Here is a 20500-nt window from a genome sequence, read left to right as displayed (position 1 = left end):
AAGGGAAGGGAAGGGAAGGGAAGGGAAGGGAAGGGAAGGGAAGGGAAGGGAAGGGAAGGGAGTGACAGGGCACTGTTTCTTCTGAAGACTTGCCAAAAGGCACAGGCTGTTCACCTCTGTTTCTGTTTCACTGCTTTCAGCCATGAACAACTGAAGATTGAATACTTTACCTGAGAGAAAGAATCACAGATTTTTACAACATCTGATTGTTCTCTATGCTCATTGGAATCAGGCTGTCAGTTTTAAGTGAAGCACGCTATAAATTATCTTCAGCAAACAGTGCCTTGTGAAAGGCAGCAGCTTATCTGTCAGTATATGCCATATGGCATAGCAGAAGTGGCTGTCCCTCTGTTGGGACATATGCATTGAGACAAAGTCTTGGGAGTTTTACTACATCTGTAATTTCAGATTAAAAATAAAAAAGATATCAGAGTAGTGCTTTCTAATTAGCAGTCATTAATTTGTCTCCATATCCACGTTACTCCTAATTTAGCCTTAGTTAAGCACCTGTCCGTTTGTGCTCAGAGTGCTGAAAGACAGAAACACAAAGGCAGCAAAGGGGCTGGGATCCTTCGTCTCTTGCAGCTAAAGCAGGGCTGTTGGATACCTTGCAGCACCCACCCCGAAACTCCGGGACTTTATGGGCTACAGAGGGGCTTCAGATATTCACTTCAAAACAAGGCTGAGGTATTTGCAGAATACTTTCACACACCTGGACATCCTTCAGGAACACACTCCACATTTTCAAACTGTTCTTTCAACCATGAAGGTACAAGTGCTTCCATACAGCACCAATATTTAGAACTGTACAAGGATATGCCCACAGCATGGCACAGTGAGAAATTAGGATTCATGTGGTGCTGCTGATCTTGTAACTTAAAGAGTTTCTAACATTACAGTATTTATTAGCGCGAGAGAAAAAACACAGTCCTCTCAGGGATGAAAGTCTCCAGGCAGCCAGCCTGGAAGCAAAAAGAGCTCAAGCAAAATCAAGCAGGGGTTTCCAAATGCTGCAGGACCTGGAGCATGTCTCCCACTCAGATATGAGCCTGCTGAACTCTTTGCCACGCATGGACTGCAGAGGATGCGGTGTCAGGGTGTCTGCTGGTAGGGATGGACAGAGAGATAAGATGTTACCAGAGCATGTGAGAGTGGTGACAACCACATTTTGCAGCTCTCACTAAAAGACAAACTGAATCCGGTTCCTGCGGGAAACACTAACCCAGATATCACATCCAAACAAGATGTGTTTCTCCCTCTCTGGCAGCTGGAGCAGGAGAGCAAGGAAGCAAGCATCTGGCACATTTAAATTGATTAATTAACAGATCATGGGATTAGTATGAGGTAGAAGTCTCTTAGCTGCATACACAGCACTGCGGGATGCGCACCCATGCAGGTCCCCGTGCTGCTGGCTGTGCTGCATCTCCTGTTTCAGATCCCTCATTCCCAAAACCATCAGGAGAATGCACGCTGCCTGCTGCCACCAGCCCAGGAGGATAGCAGACAGCAGTAGAAAGCTGTGGAGAGCTGCAAGCTCCCATGTTGCAGTCACAGAAAGGGCAGGAATGGGGCAGGAACGGGCAAAGTGCTACACGTGTGTGGGCTGAGAGCTTCAGGAGCAACACACGAGGACCAAGCCACCGACATAGCCGTCAAACCCATCTGGTTTTGTTTCTGAGCGTGGATGCTGCACAGCTGAAAAAGGACTGACCAGCATCAGCCACATTCACAGACCCAAGCAGTTTGTTGATTATGCACACAAAGCTTCACTGGATGATGTTTGTGAAAAAATTCTTGTTATCAGTGGAATTAGAATAGTTTGGTGAAGCCTCACCTGCTGGACTGCAGATTACTCAGCAACCAATTTTTTATCGACTTGTGATTTTGATAAGGATTTCTTTTTACAGGATAATTGCCATATGGGGTAGTTATCTGAAATTTTACTTTGCCATACTTACTCTGCAGAACATATAAAACCCTCACATAAGGAGAGGAGCAGAAGCCACTCAGCAAGGTGGTACCTGTGTCAGCACAGGGATCTTCACACTATTTTAAGCATTTACAAGTTGTCTATGATAATAAACATGGAGTAGTGAGAGTGTACTGAACTCAGTATTTGGCTGTGCAGTCAGCCTGATGGAAACGTGACAGGGCAAATATTTGCCTTCAAGCACCAGCTGGCAGCATTCCCAGTGCCCAGAGCCACAGGGTTGCAACACATGGTCTGAGCTGAACGGATAAAGGCAGCACTGTGCCTGGCACTGCTCTGCTGCAGGGGCCTGCAGGTGGGAGGGGGATTTCCAGTGTCACCTGGATCAGGGCTGCAGCTGTACCAGAGTGCTGCAGCAGGGCTGGAAGCTCCATGCTGCCACAAGCACCCAGCACGCACACGGCTCTGCTGAGCTTTGCTGCATCCACGGGGCACGCACACAGGGCAGGCAGAGCTGCGGTCTGGGATTCCTTCAGCCAAGAGAGAGATTTGAAGGAAATGATGAGTGATACTATAAAAATAGACTCAAAATACAACTCTAGTTTAAGCAGCAAGCATTATTCCAACAAGCCTAGTTTCAGACCTCTTCAGAACCCTCAGTAGAAGTGCCCGGTGTTTTTTTTTTCTCCAGCACTTCCCTTCAGAGCAGCAATGGCGGCGCGCTTCTACACCCAAGCTCTATTTCGCTGCATTGCTTTATGCTCTGACCCAGAAAAGGCTGCTCCAACCCCGGTCCGTAACTCAACTTAATGGAGAACAGCAACACTGCTCGCAGCAAAATGCTACTCTCTCCCCGTCGGGGAATCGAACCCCGGTCTCCCGCGTGACAGGCGGGGATACTCACCACTATACTAACGAGGAGTGAAGGAGTACACTGTACTGTCACTCTTTGGCTGCGCCGATACCTTCGGGTCTGACTAACTCTTCAGCTGCTCACCCCGAAGTGACGCCCTATTACTTGTAATGCCTGCAAAGCTGCAGACATGCACGTGAGCGGACTATTATTGGTTGTCCCAGAAGGATCCACTTACCCAAATGAGAAACTGCTGGGCACCACGCTTCCTGCTTTCACAAGCTAGGCGAACTGCAAGGGAAGCACTTCCTAAGGCAGGACCTTGCTGGGAAATCCATGTGAAATGCTAGACTGTAATTAATAGATTGTAATGGAATGCTGATAACAGGCAATAAACTCAAAACAAAGCCAAATGCTACACGTAACATCAATTCTACTGCTAGCAGCCAGCACTAGTTCCAGGTCAGTAACACAAACATTTTTTTTTCAAACAGTAACTAGGTTTGTTACAACCAGATTCCCAGATAACTCCTCTCTCTCATATGTTTAATGCCACTGAGTTTAGCATAAGGAGCTCACACTGCACAGCTCCTCTCCTCCCATTCCCTTGCCAGCAATGCCTGTTCCCCTGCTGCCTCCACTCTTGTATTCCTCTGCTGTTGCCAGTTTCTGGTAACAACTGCTCTCTGGCCAAAGCTCAGGGCCATCCATTCACCCTGACAACACCCACCTCAATGTACTGCTCTCATAAACAAAGTAGGGTGGGTTCTGTTGAACTGCGATCTCTAGTAACAGAAATCACAGGGAAGACAAAGTGCTCAGTACTTCTCTGCCTTAGGTTCTCACTTGACTTTAGAAAGGTCTTTTACATCATCTCTCACAGTCTCCTTATGGGTAAACTGGCGAAATATGGAAGGAAGAAGATTTACAGACTGACCAGACAGACCAGACGTGATTAGCAGTATAGAAAACACTCAAAATTTAATTTGCAAATGTGACCCTTAAGTGTTTTCTCTGCCGTAATGTCACATTAATCATAGGCCGTTTACCTTACAGGTCTTGCAGAGTCTCAAGGCTGCTGACCAATATTTGCTCTGACTTGGTGTTTTTTCCCTGACAGTTGATGGAGTTTATTTCATCATCTGCTTGAAATATGCAGTTTGTCATTTTGATCCTTTTTCGTTTGAGTTTGTTCATGCAAAATTTGGCTGCAACTCTTCCTTTAGGCAGTGCTCATTGCATAAGCTATATTAGGGCAGAAAAGCGATACGTGTCCTTTGGAATTACATAAACAATGAAGATTGCTGCAGTAAACTACAGCTAAAAGTTTCTCTCAGTCACCACTGCTCAAGTCAGAACGTAAAGGGTGCAGAATGTGAAGTGTGGCACATGGCACACAGGGGCATCTGCCCCACACTTCACTGAGCTGCTTATCAACTCAAACTAGTTGAAAGAGGGATTTTTACCTACAGAAAGTTCATACTATTTCTTCTGCAACAGCTCGTGATTTTGCTGTAACAGACACTCTCACCAGTCACTCGCTGGCCGGCTTCTGGGGCCCACCAGCCACTCACTGCAGCTTCCTGAAAGCAATCGCCCTCAAGACTCTGTAAGGTTAAAACAGAGCCACCGCTGCCACGTGAACTCTCAGCCACACGCTCCAGAGCTGCGTAAATGCTGTCCCCCAGCTGTGCCTGCAGACACAGTGCAGCAGTGGTGGTGCAGCAGCCCTGCAGCCGTACCTGCCTGAGCAGCCCTGCTGGCTGCACGCTGCCTGCTCCCTCTGCTGGATCCTGGCTGCGAGCTGGGGACGCCCCCCACTGCTGTGCACAAGGCAACTGCTACCAGACGCTTCATACTGTAGCATGGAATACTTGACAAAGATCTGTTGACGGATAGAAACACCTTTAGAGCAAAGGACTTTCACTCCAACACCAGGATGAACTTCATTTTTAATCTACGCTTCTAAAAAGACAAACATTGAAAGGATTCTTAAATAAGATGTTTCTGTGTCCAAGAAAAAAATCCTGTACAGCTGGCTGAGTAAGAGGAAGTCACTTTTCCCACAGAAACAGATTATTCATCTCACCAGTAGATAAGATGGAAATAATGCAGCTGACAGAGCTGACCCGGAGGCCTGGCCTGAGCTCACAACAGGCGGCACCAGGACGTGGTTCAGGATCCCAGCTAAATGCAACTGGCTTCTACAAAATCCTAGGGTGCTACACTCAAAGAAGCACATCACGTTTCTGCATTAAAAACAATGCACTCCAGGCTAAGCAACACACCACGAATTTGTGGAATAACCTGCATTTCTTACAAGCTTCTCTCTGCATGGCTTTGATGCTGAGTTCTTCAGTCCATGGAGATATGATACAACGTGGCATTTTCAGTTTCATCTTTGGCAATTTAAAACTAGGACTTGGAGATGGGAGAGCTCAAAGCTTTGTAAAATGAACCCTGAAGCACAATCCCTGACTCACCAGGACCATCACATGAATTACTGAAGTGCTTCATGGCACAAACATCAGTTCTGAAAACTTCTTGCCTGTTCAAGACAGTGTAATTTGGCTTTATTAAAACATAAACAAAGGAAAACTTCAATAGAGACTAAGTGACAGCTTATAAAGACACGGTGTATTTCATTCAACAGGAAAATATAATTCTCAGTGATTTGAGTACATGTAACAGTATGTGCTCCCAAGCTCATTTGGAAGGCAAGCCTAAAATTATTTAGGGCATGAAATGTTTTTGAAAACAAACTGAATTCAAGAAATATAAAGTGAATGCTTCTATTAAAGGAGAGGAAGCAACAAAAACCATGCCAGTCCCTTTCCTCGACATGAAATGTTAAGTAATGACCTCGGTATCAACCATCTTAGCAAGTCCAGGAGCTAAGGGAAGAAAAAACCCACCCAGAAACCCCACAAAGACCAACAAACAACAAACAATTTCAAGTTATTTATTAGGAAAAGACAAAGTACTGTTTCAACATTCATACAGAATGACTGCTAATAAAACCAGGAAAATGAACTGTAAAAAGTAGGCCCATCACAGAGGAGGTGGCTGATGACAAAGTAAATGAAATGCAAACTTCATTCATGCAAACAAGCAGTAAGGAGTTATTTACAGTTTTGATGGGATGGTTTACAGCCTTGGCCACATTTAGGGCCCAATGAAATTATTCAGTGACATAATAAAGGGTCTAATCTGTACATTCAATAATGAGAATCTATAAAAGGAAATAATTTAAACAATTTACAAGAGCTGCATTACAGATGGCATAAAGGTATCATTTACAAAGCTATATTAACAGGTGACACAAAGGTATTAATCAGTAATTTATGAATAAAAGTTTGTAGCACATTTCTCTATCACATCTTCAGTGTCAGAACAGTAAACAAGAAAGTGGAGACATAACATGAGTGCAGTGTCATAGAATAAGGCAACTGAACGAAATGGCTCTTGAGAGAACTTCCATCCTACAAGGGGTTTGCATTTTACAAATCTGCCTGCTCATTTTGCTAAGCATCTAAAACAAACACCTGGAGACAGCAATTGGTCATTAGCAGGCCTGTGTATGACAGGAAAGTCAATGGAAAAATCAAATACTCAAGTGTTAAAATGCCAAAACTCATCAGAAATGTAAAGAAGCGCAGATTATCAAAAGCCCTCTATATCCTATAACATCAAAACACTAATTTCCATGTTCTAGATGCTGCTGATTTATTATTTCTCAAAATACTAGTTCCCTACTTTTATAATTACTGTTTGTACTGCACAGCCTGGAACTAACACACCTCCTCCAAGGTCTGTATTTACAATGCTCTCAAACTGATGCTAGAGGAATCGTGAAACACTAGTATTTTATAGCATGGATTAGCAATTGATACACCAGATTCCAGTTTATTTTACAGACGAGACTAATTAATGCATCCCATTTTAAATGGTATTTCTGCATTTCTTCAAAAACTTTCCCACGTGCTAAAAGGAATGTCTGATTTTCTAGATGTTTTAGCAGAAAACAAATGCTGATCCTGTTCTAGTTGGTGCTGTCTGCTTGTAACAGGTTACAATGACAAAAGAAGCCTGAAGGTAACACTGAAATCCTGCAATGAAAATGATCCGTACCGTAACACAACCGGAATGTCAGGAGCCTTACAGAAAGCAGCACGGGAAGCTAAACCCTGTCTGTTTCAAGTCTCTCAGAAGGACCAGGCTACACACGCTTTATTGACCATTTCTGGTTAGAATTTTTCTCTTTCAACATGTAGCACCAGCAGGAATATGCAAAGTAGCATGATTGTGTTCCCCAGGCAGGAGGCCTGGAGGCCAAATCCTGCTCACTTATTTCAAACAGCCCCAACTTCAGAGAATTATCTACTTCAGTAACTGAAGAGAGCAGGACTTGGCACTCAGTTATGCTGACTTAGACTGCTCCAACAAATTGCATTAGCACACAAATAATTACAATTATATTACAGCATCTTTTGAGATGTTTTCACAAAGTGTGAAATTTTTACAAAGGTTTAATATATTTTGTACGTGTGAAGTAAACAGAAGTAACTAAACAGGCTTCTTTTGCAGACTTTAATACAAGGAATTAATAATAGTCTACCTCAAATGGCAGAATACTGGCAATGTACTTTGGAATATATTAACAGAAGTCAAAGAATGCAAGTGGACAATTATCCCTCCATGCTGGGCAATAATGGCGTGGGTTTTTTTTTTTGTCTCCCTTGGTCACATCTGAGGACTTAAAATAATTTGTCCATTTTATTTACAGTGATCTGAACTATTCTCCCTCTCACTGTGTTAAGTGTTAAATACTAAAATTAAACAGTAACTAGATGTGTCAAGTGTCTTCCTAGCTCTGCACTGTAATCAATAGGTCTTGGTCAAACACTTCCAGTCTGACCCACAGTATTTCTGGTAAGTTTTTAACCTAAGAACAGCTCTATTACACACTCAGTGTCTTTTAAGCCTATATAATAATAATTAGAAAAAGGATATAGAAATCCCTGGCACTAGGAAGACACTGACAAGGGAAAGAACTAACCTCGGGATACGTGCAAATGGACTTGGGATAAAAAGCTGACCAGCTAAATAGAACTATGCTGATCCTGAGCTCTGTTCTGAACTCAAGCAAACTGTTGCCTCAGAATTACAGCCAACTTGTTTCCAGATTGTGAATCGTGAAAGCAATGTTTAAAATGTGGTCTGAATGAATGCAGGCATTAGTGTAAGGTACAGACTGAACGTGTAAGATACCATCTAGATACCTTTAATAAGCAGGGATTTATTCCAGAAAGTAAAGATACTGGTTAGTTTCAGATGTTAAAACCTCACTGTTATTCTGAAACATTTAAGAATGAGAAGCTACTGCAACTTACTTGAAAGTAGAAATTTCCTGAAGACCTATACTGGATAGAGACAAAGCATTAGTAATTAATCTTTAAAGGCAATGTAATCACCTTGCAAATACACTCAAATGCAAGCAGACGTGTCACAGTACTACTGAAGGAACATTTATTCCACTATGAGAAGCCAGAACTGAACTTTTGTTCTTAATATGCAGGCTGGGAGCAAGTGTGGCATTGAAGGAATGAGATCCTGCTGTCTCAACTCTGAAATACAAAAGTATGCTAAGATGTGTCAGGATAGTCACACAGGCGCTTGCTCACCTAGGGAAAGACAGGCAAAGATCTGCAGAAGGTACAGCAGACACCCAAATATCCTTTAAAATCTGGACCAAACCAGACTACCTATACCAATGTTGCTTCTCTCTGAACTGTCAACTTTGAGTCTTTATTAAAAAAAAAATTCAAATAGTACTTACACTTCAACCTCTGCTAAGATACGTTCACTCACTTTTATTACATATGCAAAGTGGATTGTAGAAAAAGTTCTCTTTTTGTTCAAACTGCTGTTACCCTTTGTAGAACTGGAATGGTGAAGAAGGTTAACAGCCGTATCAACCTGGGATAGTCTTGTATCAAAAATTTCTTTGGCCAGAAAAAAAAATATCTAATATATTTTCTCATCTGGATAAAAACCAGTACATTTTCAGGGAGATACAGATAGAATAAAACTGTGCGTTGAATGGTTAAAAAGGTCAAGCTAGAGAGAGTCAGAAGTGCAAAGGCACCACCCCAAGGTAAGGGCTATGGAGGTGGGCAGCCCAAAAGCTGACACAGTTTTCCTGGCATCTCTAGCCACACTGGATTGAAGGAATCATCTCCATGGCTGATAAAATTATCTGATAAGCAACACTGGTCAAGAAATCACATGGATTAAGTAGTACCATCAAAATTGGCATTATACAAACAACTTAAAAGGCACTTGCATGGCTGATTGAGTTGAAAGCAATTACACATTCAAAATGACTTGATGTTTTGCTTTAGAAGTATCAGACAGCCTTCCTTTAAAGCAGTTCTACTTGAGAAAAGTAGCCCTGAGAAAACCCCAGACATTCTCCACTGCTGTACATTAAATCAATTCGCTCTAAAGCAGCTTGAACCTGTTAGCTTTGTGGAAGAGAAACAGCAAGCATGAAAGTAAACAGCTAAGACTGGTGAAAAGCAAGTTACGTGAGTTATTTGTATAAAAGATACAAGCCTTTTCAGCTAATGCAGAGGAGAATTTACGTAAGACGACTTTAAGGCTTATCTTGCAACTACTTACGAAGCCCAGCAATACTGGTGGTGGTAGAGTCAACCTTTGAGACTCCAGTAACAAGTTCTAAGTTGAGATAAAATGAGACACATCAAAAGATGGGGTCAAATACTGCACCTCTGGGCTTCACAGCCAGGCTTGAAAACCTGAAGGAATGAAGTAACAATTGTGCTGATAAAACAAGCAAAAGGAAGCAGTTGTTTCTTCGCAAGCTAAAGAAAAGGAAAGCAGAGGTAGAGCATGCCTCTTCATTCTCACAGCCGTTTCTATAGAGTACTGCTATTCAATAATTACTCCATTAATTTCTTCTGTAATTGCCCAATTAACCTTAAAAATGTATTTTAGGTCATAGCAGTTTCAAACGGTTTAAATTAACCATGGTCATGGTCATTAAGTAACCACCTCCTTCCTACATGTGCTTCTTGTTAAACATAATAGATACTTCCAATTACTGCTTCAGTAGCAGCATGAGAAGTGAAGCAGCATCAAATAGTTTAAAAGGACTGTTTTTAATCAATCTGCAGTGTGCCTTAAAATACTTTGCTTTGCAAGGAAAATAAATTTTCAGAAGGCTGTCAAAACATCACAAAATTCTTTTTTTTTTTTTTTTTTTTTTTTTTTTAAAGTTCTGCAGCCAAATTGAGGTCACTTTCTATACTCAATCAGAACTTAAAAGTAATGGTGCATAGTATTTACATGACACTACAAAAGCCATATTCACCCATTTGCTGAAGTGCTTGGAGAGCATTAGATTTGTTGAACTGTGAGTATATATATTTTTCAACATCTAGCTTGAAATATCACAACAAGCACAATGGAAACGTGAGATGAGCAGTAGGAAAAGCAATGAGACCGGCATTGGGCTTAACAAAGCAGCCACTCTAAATTACTGCACTCTTAAAGCAAGACAGTTTGTTTCCTTTTTAAAAGCAACACAGAAAGAACAACAACAAAACCCCTCGCAGTGTTATGACGGGGCTCTGAAATTAAATGAAGGACAACTGAAAACTGCACACTGAGCTGTCAAACCTACTGGGTGGGTGTGCCTGTGAATACAATGCAGCCATGCTGTGGAATACTTGAGCAATCATCAGTTTCAAAAACACACTGAAACCCAACACAAATGTGTTCTACTTCGGTTGCTCCTCGGGCACTTATAAAATCATATCATAAATTTGAGTATTTTTTAGTCCACAATAATCTCCTTTCAAATCCAAGATCTCACGCCTGCTTCAGGACTATGCTTATTGCAATAATAACAACTGTAAATTTGAAAAGTACACAGGAAAAATATTGAAAGATCAGTTCTGGAGTATGGAGTTTATCCCAAGGCCACAGTTTGATGAACAGTTCCGTACTTTGAGCGCGCCACATATTGTACTCCTAGTACTGCAATACAACCTCCGATGCTGTCTGCAACTTTCAGAGCACAGACTCTCAAATCCAAAAGCAACCAAGGAATCTTCCAGATTGAACGTCTAATTAGAGGCTGATTAACTCACAAAATTACAGAGGAATCAGATTTTCAGTACAGCAGGATGGCAGAGAAAAATTCCCAAACCTCCATATAGATGAGCCAAAGCATCAGAATCGTAACGTTCCATTTTCAGACAACTTTATGAGGACTTAACTCTCACGGGCTCTGTGGTGTCTATACAGGTTACGATGTACAGCATCAGAATTTATGAAGCACCAAGAAAACCCCCCAGAATAGATAGCATTATTTTTGGAAGTCACATCCCAGAGGGAAAATAAAATAAATCAGGAAAACCTTTAAATAAGCGAAGAGGGCAGGTATGTATATTCACAAAACCTTTAAAACATCAACTGCTTACTCTGCTGCTTTGGCTGATTTCCTGTTTTTACTCTTCCCACTGAAAAACAGAGCATTAATAATGCTTCCATTGCACATAACAACAGCCTAATTACTATTGCCACTGTGGGAAACAATTGCCTATGGACTCCTCATTTTGTTGATACTACCATACTGTTTCTCAGGTTGTGTACTCAAGGGAAATTGTGCTCATGCTGAAGTATAACCAATAAAATCATTTTTTGTTCAGTGATATACAAAACAAATAGGCTTAAAGCCTCAGAAGGAAACTGGCGATATTTTAGTACAGAGCACTTAGAGGGTTGGCATTCCTTCTTCCAGCTTGTTTTCCAAGGATGTATTGCATACTGAAAGTTCAATATTGGCTACATGAATTAATGAACACAAATGATATCCCCAAATATTTCACTTTTGAATGCCCAACGGAGTAAAAAACTGCTTCCTTATAATGGCAATATTCAGTAGCTCATCACTTTTTCAATTTAAAAAGTTACAGAAAATCTGTTATTTCCTTTTCCCCTCCCCAGATTTAGTTCCCATTGCCAAAAATAAGTGTCATTCAGGTGGAAAATAGTTCAGTGTAGTGACCTCTTGTATCTCAACTGAAATTAGGCAGCCCAAGAAGAGCACCAACAGCTCCAAAGTAGCCCTGTTCAAAACAAACACAAATTTCAGGGTCAGTCATGACATTATCCTCTTTCATTCATATATATTTCATTAACATCAAAGCATCTGGTGGGCCAATGCTACAGAAAGAACAACATCTACTTAGTATATTATCCGTCATATTTCTCATTAGAGCTTTATGAGACAAATATTTTACCTTTATTATTGAGCTATTACTGCAGATACTGGCACGAAGCCCGACCACTGTCAGACTCACCATAAGCTACAAAAGTGTTGTGAGAACTGACCAAAGGGGTAGAAATCTAATTGTGGCAGATCAGCAAGCTGAGGACAAAGATTGCCACCCCTTGCCAAGAAGCTGTATGTCCCAGCTGTCAGACCTGTGACTGACACCAACTGCCTGTATGTTAACCAACACAGTCCAGATCTTTCAGCATTACATACTGATCTAACTGCAGAAGGTGCTGCAAAGCAGATGAGTCATAGAGAGCAGAATCATTAGAAGAAAAAGCGTAACAAGTATCTGTGGTGGTATGAAAGCAATCTTGATAGAAAACAAAGAGGACTTTCAGGACTGCTCAAGTTTAATTGGGAACAAACTACTAAAAACCCAAACAAACAGTTAAAGGCTGTAGTGCAAATCTTTACATTTCTTGTGCCTCCCCAGAGAAATCTGTAGCATGAACAAAAATGGCCTGCACAGACTGAAGCACTTCCTTCCCTGGCTAAAAGAGCTGCTCCCACAGAATCAATGCAGTCTGAGAAATCCTGTCTGATCTTCAGCATTTACTCAAGTGTCTCAGGATATCACACTAAGTGTGCAGCTGCTTAATACATGCACTTTTAATTAGTGGAAAAACAATCAGTGTACTACAGCATACCTCATGTTCTAGGAACAAGGCCTTCAGCTGGCCTTTCGACCAGTAATCCAGTGCATACGCAAGAAGCTTCATTGACAGAGTATTCACACGTAAAAAATTGCCAACAAACACAACTCTATTTATTTTCTAAAAAGAACAGAAAAACAGCAAAGGATTAAGTCTGCTCAGCACAGAAGCTATGAAACAACACTATCTCAAGCAAGAAACCTGTTCCACAATTAAAACACCTGTAGAGAAAGAACACTGAGGAATTAAAGCTCTTAAACCTACAGAGTAGCACCTGTGTTTCAAATTATGCAAGCATTCTCTGTAACTAAGCCAGAGAACCAGCCAGACCAGAAGTGAAATTTAATGACAAAAATACTTGGATTTGGAAGAGAAGACTCAGCGCCTTCATAGCCCTGTACAATGCTGCTTGATCCATATGCAACAAGGCAGCACTGTAAAGAAGCCGAAGGCAGCAAGACAGATGTTCTTTTCATCCTCAGACCACAATATACGTCAGTGTAAGATGAAGCTAAGACTTATACACATACTGCAAACGAGCTGTGAATTTTAATCAAATTAAATGTAAGGATGTAAAAAACACGTGCTTTTCCCCATTCACTGAAATACATCTGACATTAAGTGGCAGCAACATTAAACACTGATTTAATGATACAAGAAAGAGAAGCAAGGAAAACTTAATTGCATTAAGGGTGTTAGATGAACACTCGTATCCAGGCTGTGACTAAAACCAGTATGGCAACTCCACATACAGCCAGAAGACTAAGATGCTACTATTTTTTTGCTATCCTGATTAGTTCACAGTGAAGACAAGAACATTCTGTTAAGGTAAACTAATCAGACATAATTCTGCTTATAGCTGAAATATGAATTGAATCAAATTTTCATCTTTTCATATTGTCAGCTATGATAACAGTTTGTTGATCTACATCAACCAAATCTACATAAAATGATCAGAGCAGCTAAGAAGGCTGTTGACATTTCTAAGACTATCACTAAGCAGAGCTCTAAATACAGTTGCTCTCAGACTTAGCTAAGAAAGCTGTTACTGAACCTTGCCTCATTTAAAGTTTGTTGATAATCAGCGAGGAAATCTCTGGTGTTTAGACACACCAAATATATTTTATGTTTAAATTCAGTATTCTTTCACAGGTCTACACTAGGTGTATTAAACTGAGCTTTGAGAAATTGAAGGTGGCAAGAAACCATCTCTCTACCAAGCACAAAGAAGGCAGGTGTCAAAACAATTCCAAATCTCACGTTAGTAAAAATTAAAAACAATGTTTAACAAAAAGTAAGGTGTTCTGTGAGCTTTTATCAGAGAATAATTTCAGCTGGAAGGAACTGCTGGAAGTTGTCGGCTACGTCGCCACTTAAAGCAGGTCTAACTGCAAGTCGCTCAAGGTAGTGTCTCCAAGTCCACGTTTCAGTGCTAATACCAATCAGATTTCCCTTTGCTGCAAACTGTGGCCACATCCTCTCATCCTCCTGCTGTGCATGGCTGTGATTTGCTCTTTCCTGCATTTTGGATAGTGAGGGTCACTATAGCCTCTTTTCAGGCTTGCTCCAGACTCCTCAGTGTCTGCTCCAGGGCTTGAAGACTCATGTAAGCCTTCTACAGAGACTGCCAAAGTATTATGAACCAATTCCGAGTTCTTTACTACACAAATTTCTTTGTTTCATTTGAGAACATATGTAAAGGTTTGAAAAGATGCATCACTTTGGCACTCATTTAATCTGAAAGCAAGTAATAGAACTATAATTAAAAAAAAAAAATCTTCATTGGAAGTTTTACCTCATTTACTGCACACATCCGGGCAATGGACCCAATGTTATTGGTGATAGTGACCAATATGGCTCTGGCAAGATCTTCTTTACTAACAGTCTCTCTCTTCTCTTTGTAGATCATGTTCCCAAAACTGGAACAAGAAAAAACCCAGTAAATACAAAGTGATCCGTGTCCATTTGAAGCAATTACAGAACATAGTTTTTATGCTGCATCAGAACTTACACTTAATGTTTGCTTATGAGAAGCTGTCTTTCAAGTCCCTGTTACATACAGTAATTTGTAATGCTGCAACTGACACTACTGAATGTGTATTTACTCCTTCACACTAAAGGGCTGTTACAGTAACAACTCCCAGCCAAATCCTAGTATACAGCTGACTTTCACAAAGAAGCACGCGCAGCCAGAAGTAGTCATATCCTTTTGCAAAACTATTCTGCACCCCTAGGCACTGTAAATGAAGTCAATGCCTAAGTCTGACTGATGAATAGTCCAACTTCTCTCGCTTGCTTTCTCATTCACAGTATTTATCCGATCCTCTCTTCTAAACGTAGAAAGAAAGCAGAGATGAGCTTATTTTGTGAATCCTCTGGAACCAAACAAACAGCTGACAGAACGATATTTAGGTTGTATAAATGCAGAGTTCTAAATCAGAAGAACATACTCATTACTACCTGCAATAGATAACTTCTCATTAATTAAAAAAAGGAAAAGATGACTCCACAGCTACACATTTTACTACTGTGCCAGATCTAAGACAGGTCGGAGTCAGAAATGTTTTTATGATGATTCTCCTCAATTTAGAGCAAATGTAACTTGATTGCAGTAAGTTCTGCAAAAAGAACTTTTCTTTAATATCAATAGTTTAAGCCCTGTATTTGAAACTGTATCACTTCAGTGTTACAAGAAGAGATGGAAAAAATTAAGACCCAAAAACTAACGATCAAGGAACTATTGCTTACCTGGATGCCACAGCCCATCCTGGCAAGCCAAATCTTTCATAGTCTCCCCCATAAATATCTCGAACCAGCTTGTCAGCATGTGTGCTGTCTCCTTTGGACGCCATTTCCAAAGCTTCTTCAAAACTTTCACAGCCTGTCAACAAACTGCATAAACCAAGAAAGGTTCCTCCACCTAGACTAATAAAGAAAAACAGCTGCTTTTAAATACTATTTTATCAGAGACTATGTCTGATTAACAAAACAAAGCTCTTGAAGCAAGACATCAAGTTGCCTCCCTTTTTGATCAAGGTCCATTATATTAACAGTTATTACTCAGCAATTACCTAAGAAATTTACAAGAAGCTAGCTGCACAAGAAGAGCTAAGAAACAGGCATTAACTATCAAAACATCTGCTGGAAAATGAAATCAGAGAAGGAAACATCCTGAAAAGCCACCAGGCCACTGACTGATCCTTGACTGCTTCCAGTAAAATACACATGAACATATTTATTCTTCTGTGGAGCAAGAGAACAGGATTCAAAACTTAAGACAAACTATAAAACTCACTCATGGTGCAGTTCTAGCAGCTAACAATAGATAAGATTTGGGCTACATCTCCTCAATAACAGAAATACAGGTAAGGGCTGCAATGAATGCAGCTGTAAATTGAAGGTACGCATTTTCAGTACTGCAGGGAGGAAGAACAGAGCCAGGAAGAGAAGAAAAGCTCTGAAAGCAGAAGACTCACTGTTCCATAGGGCAATCACCCCAACGTGGGAATTTAAGTTACCTCGTTCCAGTTACTCTCTTATAGTTGTCTTTGGAATGGACTGATAAAATACTGACTCCTGAACCAATGTTAACAACCAGCAATGGATACGGGTCATGCAGGTTAAAAGGCATCTTCTGGCATCGCTCGGGTTCTGAGGCATTTTCAAAGTAATAGCACTCTGCCTGGCCATTGAAGCTGACAGAGTCTATGTACAACAAGCCATTGACAAGGCAGTCAAGCTCATCCAGTTTGTGCAGCTGGAGGTTTCCAATCTGTGTTTAAAAAAACAAAAAAAAAAAAGACAGCGTCAATCTGTTCAAACATTACTCAAATATGCCACAATTCATGAATATCTTTGGACTGCCTAGCTTCAACAAGCTGTCTCAGATGGTTAATTCAGAAACTTCCAGTCCACTACAATGCCAATGAAGAACTCAAAAGGTAAAACTCCATCCAGTAGCTCCATCAACAAATTAGTCTATAAACGTAGGTCTCAGGATCACATTAAAGACAGGCGGTATAAACACCTGCTTTAGTCACACTTTTGAATTACTAACTTTTGAGATATTCAGATATTCATCCACTGAGAAAATCATAGCATTTTTCACCAACCTAAAAAAAAAAAAACAACAAAAACCCCACACAGGCAGCAAACACCCTGTAGGCCCCACTAAGTGTCATCTGTGAAACACACACATCTGCACACCTCCCCAGTGCTTGTGGGCTCACTCTCACCTCAGAAGGAAAAGAGTTATTGTAAAATATCAGCAGATCAAAGGCTAAGATAAACACCTAAACAGCATCCTATCATCATCATATCTTTATTAGCAAAACAAGGATTATTAAAACAAACAAACAAACAAAAAAAAAACAAACAGGTGAGAAATTCTGTAGGATATGAGGGTGTATCTCTAAACTGCATGAGTTCACTTTCAGACAGCAGCCTGGTGCAGATCATGGAGCTGCCAACCAACTGGGTCGCATGCCATTGACCAATACCAGTACCAGATGACAACACTGCCAGTCCTCCTCTCTTCCCAAATCTCCAAGCAGCTTTTCTTGCCCTAGCGTGGCTGCTTGTGAAGCTTCACTCTTGAGCAGACCACGGTCTGCTCCAACAAAATATTTTTGTGGGGTCTGACATAATGAAGCAGTTTTGCTCCACTACAACAGATCTGCAGCTATTCTGAAATCAGGACGTGTTGTACCAGATACAGTGATGAGACCCCCAGCTATGAACAACTGCCTTCAGGTAGAAACCGCATCTAAACAAATAACCCATTTTGACTGTCAAGGGAAGAAGAGCCAAAACAAGTCAAGAAAATCCCAATCCCCTCTGCTGCTGAGAAAGATTGCCTTAGAGATATTCACTTGGTCACAGATCTATAATAAAATACACTGGACTAAGTTCATCAAAACACACCCATAAGCACCAAATTCCTATCATCACAAACTGTCTAAGAAAGAAAACCCAAACCTCAGTGGTTTAAGCATTATCCCATCAAAAGAAAAAACCCACTACAGATTAGAAAAAGGCCAATCTCCAAAAAGCTACCTGTACCTTTAAGTCAGACAGCATACTTCTAAATGACCGCACTAATGACTGAAAAATAAACTAACAGTTAAGAATCTCCAAGCACTCCCTGCATCTTTCCAAACCCTGCTTTTCCAACCTGCCACCAGCAGAGCCTCCCGCAGCAGCACGAGGGGAAGGCAGGCTACCTACTGTGCGAAAGTCTTCCTCAAACTTGTAAGCGCCGCCACCCGTGGCACAGAGCACCGTATGCAGCGTTGAGAAGTTTTTATCCCTTCCCATTTGGATAAAAGTAGGCAGATCATGAGTTGGAAATCGAATAAAGTGCAAGTTTCCTCTCCGACCGAAAATCGTTAAGTCTTTCAGCTCCAGGTGGACATCCCGAATGCCAGTGGATCCGTAGGCTACGTTGGAAGTCAGATACTTGCGGATGCTCTTCAGGCTTTCAACTTCCTCCTGCTCCTCCTCTGCAGTGATATCGATAGGTTCGAAATAGGCCAGTTTCACCAAGGTTCCCCCAATGTCCATACCAAACCATGGAAACGCTGCGGAGATAACAGACAGATCAGCTTTGTGAGACAGTGAAAGAATAAACCAGCACTGTACTTTTTAACAGGGAAGACACGAACAAAAAATCTTACAGGAATGGAGAATCAGTACTTCTCTGACCAAAGGTACAACAGAACAACAAGGAACTCTATTTACACATTCAAGTGCTGCCACACGCTCAATAAACACTCTCCCAAACCACTCTATACCCTCCACGCTCATTCAAACAAGATTCAACTATTTTTCTTTTCCGATAATGAAGGATCAACGCAACCTTCGTTCCTAAAGTTGTCATTATGGCACATTTTGGCATAGAAACTGCAGTGCTCACTTGTGAGAAAACCAGGTTACGTACTGTAACTGACAGCAGTGGCACAACACAGTCATCCTCTAAGTTATTTTCTCTTGCTCACACAACACGTTCCTCTAGCTGATAGGAAAACATTAATTGGCAGATAATTTAAGAACTGGCACAATTAAGATGCTCAACTTATGAAGAGAGCTGTTCACAGATGCCAGTGAAGTTACAAACAGCTAGTTACAATTGTAAGTGTAGAAACTTTGCTTGGTATTATATAAATGACAGAAAAAGGTTTATTATGAATTACAAGCAAGATATCTAGATTCCATTCCCTCTTCTGTACCAGGTAGGAAGGGAGAACTTCCGCAACAGGACAATGCTTGGGCCACTTCTGTGGGACGTTTTCTCTCTAGACAGATCTCAAGCAAAGGCAGTTCAGCAGGATGCTTTGCTCTCGTATTTATCACCTGCACCCCAAGTAACCTTTGGAAGTTCCTCTTACAAGAGCCAGCCATTCTTCCTCATACGGACTTCCCTGGAAGAGCGATCGTGAAAGTGCTTGTTGAAAAGGACCTTTGAGGTCACCTCGACCAGCCTCATTCATGCTAGCAGGAACTCTGCCTGGGCAATGTTAACTGAAACCTCAACTACAGCTTTGTCTAGCCAACACTTTAAAACCTCTTACTTTCTTCAAGAACACTCTAGTGATGGAGAGTTTGTAACCTCCTCCTAATGTTACATCAACTACTCAGTGGAAGTTCTTCCCCATTTGAACTTCTGCTGCCCTCCTTTAATATGCCTATCACTTCCCATCACCTTCGAAGGAAACTTAAATGGCCCTTGGCCATCCTCTTTCAAGAGAGCCCACCTCAGAAGCCAAATTCCACAAACTCAGCACAACAACATAGCAGCACCAGCATTAGCTAGATGAAGACTTCTAAGGGAGGACCACAACAAGGTGCCTGGGCACTGAGTCGACATCAGGAACGGAAATACAGCAGATGCCTCCAACCTGCCCACCTCTACGCTAGGACAAATCCAGCACTGAGTCACTCTGGTTCCAGCACTAATCAGTGCAGGTGAAAGCAGAGATAGGCAGTCAATCTGCTCAGCTCTGCTCCTATCAGGCTCCTATCAACATGCCCACGGCCTCCTGCTCAGCAGTGGTTAGCCACTCTGCCCCGCATCAGATTTGGCTCCGATGGCTTCCTCTAAAAGGAAAATACCGACTCAACAACAGTCTAGTTGATTAGAGCCTCTAGCTGCGGCACAGCGTCTGATGAGAGATTACTTGGCGAAAAGGCTGTTACGAGCCCAACTCAGTTTTCAGGCTCACTTGAGCACAGAGCCCAAGCTCCATCTGCAGGCCTGCTGCACCTCAGGCACCGCGACCAAGGAGAGCAGAGATCTGCGCAATGACTCTGAAGTTCACTGCCTAACGAACTGACTGCAGTCAAAGCCCCCGGGCTCCAGACACGTTATAACGACACGACGGACCGAACGGCCCATCCTCGCCCCGCGACCTCCGCGCTGCTCCCGCAGCCCCGACCGGCACCGAAGCTCCTCCTCAGCACCCAGCCCGCAGCAGTCGACGTTTCTCCTTAACGCGTGACGGTGCTGTTTAAAGGCGAGCTTTAAAGCCACTCTTAGGGAAAAACGAACCACCGCCCGGTCCCCGCGGATCGCAGCCCTTACACGGCTTCTTGGCATCCTTGATCTTCATGGCGCGGCTGCGGGCGGTGCGGCGCGGGCTGCCCTGCCCCTCTGCCGATGGGGCGGAGGCGGCAAAGCGTCGCGGCGGGGCCGGGCC

General features: G+C 41.9%; 1 protein-coding gene, 1 long non-coding RNA gene and 1 other non-coding gene across 3 annotated transcripts in view; all 3 read right to left on the bottom strand.

Moving 5' to 3' along the window:
• The window catches only part of LOC122193963, a 4201-nt gene extending 1282 nt beyond the window's left edge, over positions 1 to 2919 (bottom strand). Inside the window, exon 1 of the long non-coding RNA XR_006183020.1 lies at positions 2835 to 2919. This is a non-coding gene — a long non-coding RNA (uncharacterized LOC122193963). The remainder of the gene's footprint in view (positions 1 to 2834) is intronic.
• TRNAD-GUC lies at positions 2780 to 2851 on the bottom strand. The gene has a single exon. It is a non-coding gene; the product is annotated as a tRNA-Asp (tRNA).
• Positions 2920 to 5729: 2810 nt separating the features above from the next.
• LOC122193962 (pantothenate kinase 3) lies at positions 5730 to 20465 on the bottom strand. The gene is made up of 7 exons (XM_042894876.1): positions 20386 to 20465; positions 18033 to 18385; positions 16325 to 16578; positions 15555 to 15731; positions 14602 to 14725; positions 12801 to 12926; positions 5730 to 11941 (listed from the first exon to the last, which is right to left on the bottom strand). The coding sequence occupies exons 1-7, from the start codon at positions 20411 to 20413 to the stop codon at positions 11891 to 11893; spliced, it is 1113 nt and encodes a 370-aa protein (XP_042750810.1). The 5' UTR covers positions 20414 to 20465; the 3' UTR covers positions 5730 to 11890.
• Positions 20466 to 20500: the final 35 nt, after the last annotated feature.

This window comes from Lagopus leucura, unplaced genomic scaffold, assembly GCF_019238085.1.
Source record: "Lagopus leucura isolate 7727_CA_CO unplaced genomic scaffold, USGS_WTPT01 105-7_obj-0_obj, whole genome shotgun sequence".
NCBI lineage: Eukaryota > Metazoa > Chordata > Aves > Galliformes > Phasianidae > Lagopus > Lagopus leucura.
This window is presented reverse-complemented; position numbering and strand designations above follow the sequence as displayed.

Coding starts and splice junctions, on each gene's coding strand:
- LOC122193962 (XM_042894876.1), bottom strand. CDS start 20,413: ATGAAGATCAAGGATGCCAAGAAGCCGT. Junction 14,726..15,554: donor GGATGGGCTGTGGCATCCAG/GTAAGCAATAGT, acceptor TTCTTGTTCCAG/TTTTGGGAACATGATCTACA. Junction 11,942..12,800: donor CCTTGTTCCTAGAACATGAG/GTATGCTGTAGT, acceptor TGTTTTGAACAG/GGCTACTTTGGAGCTGTTGG.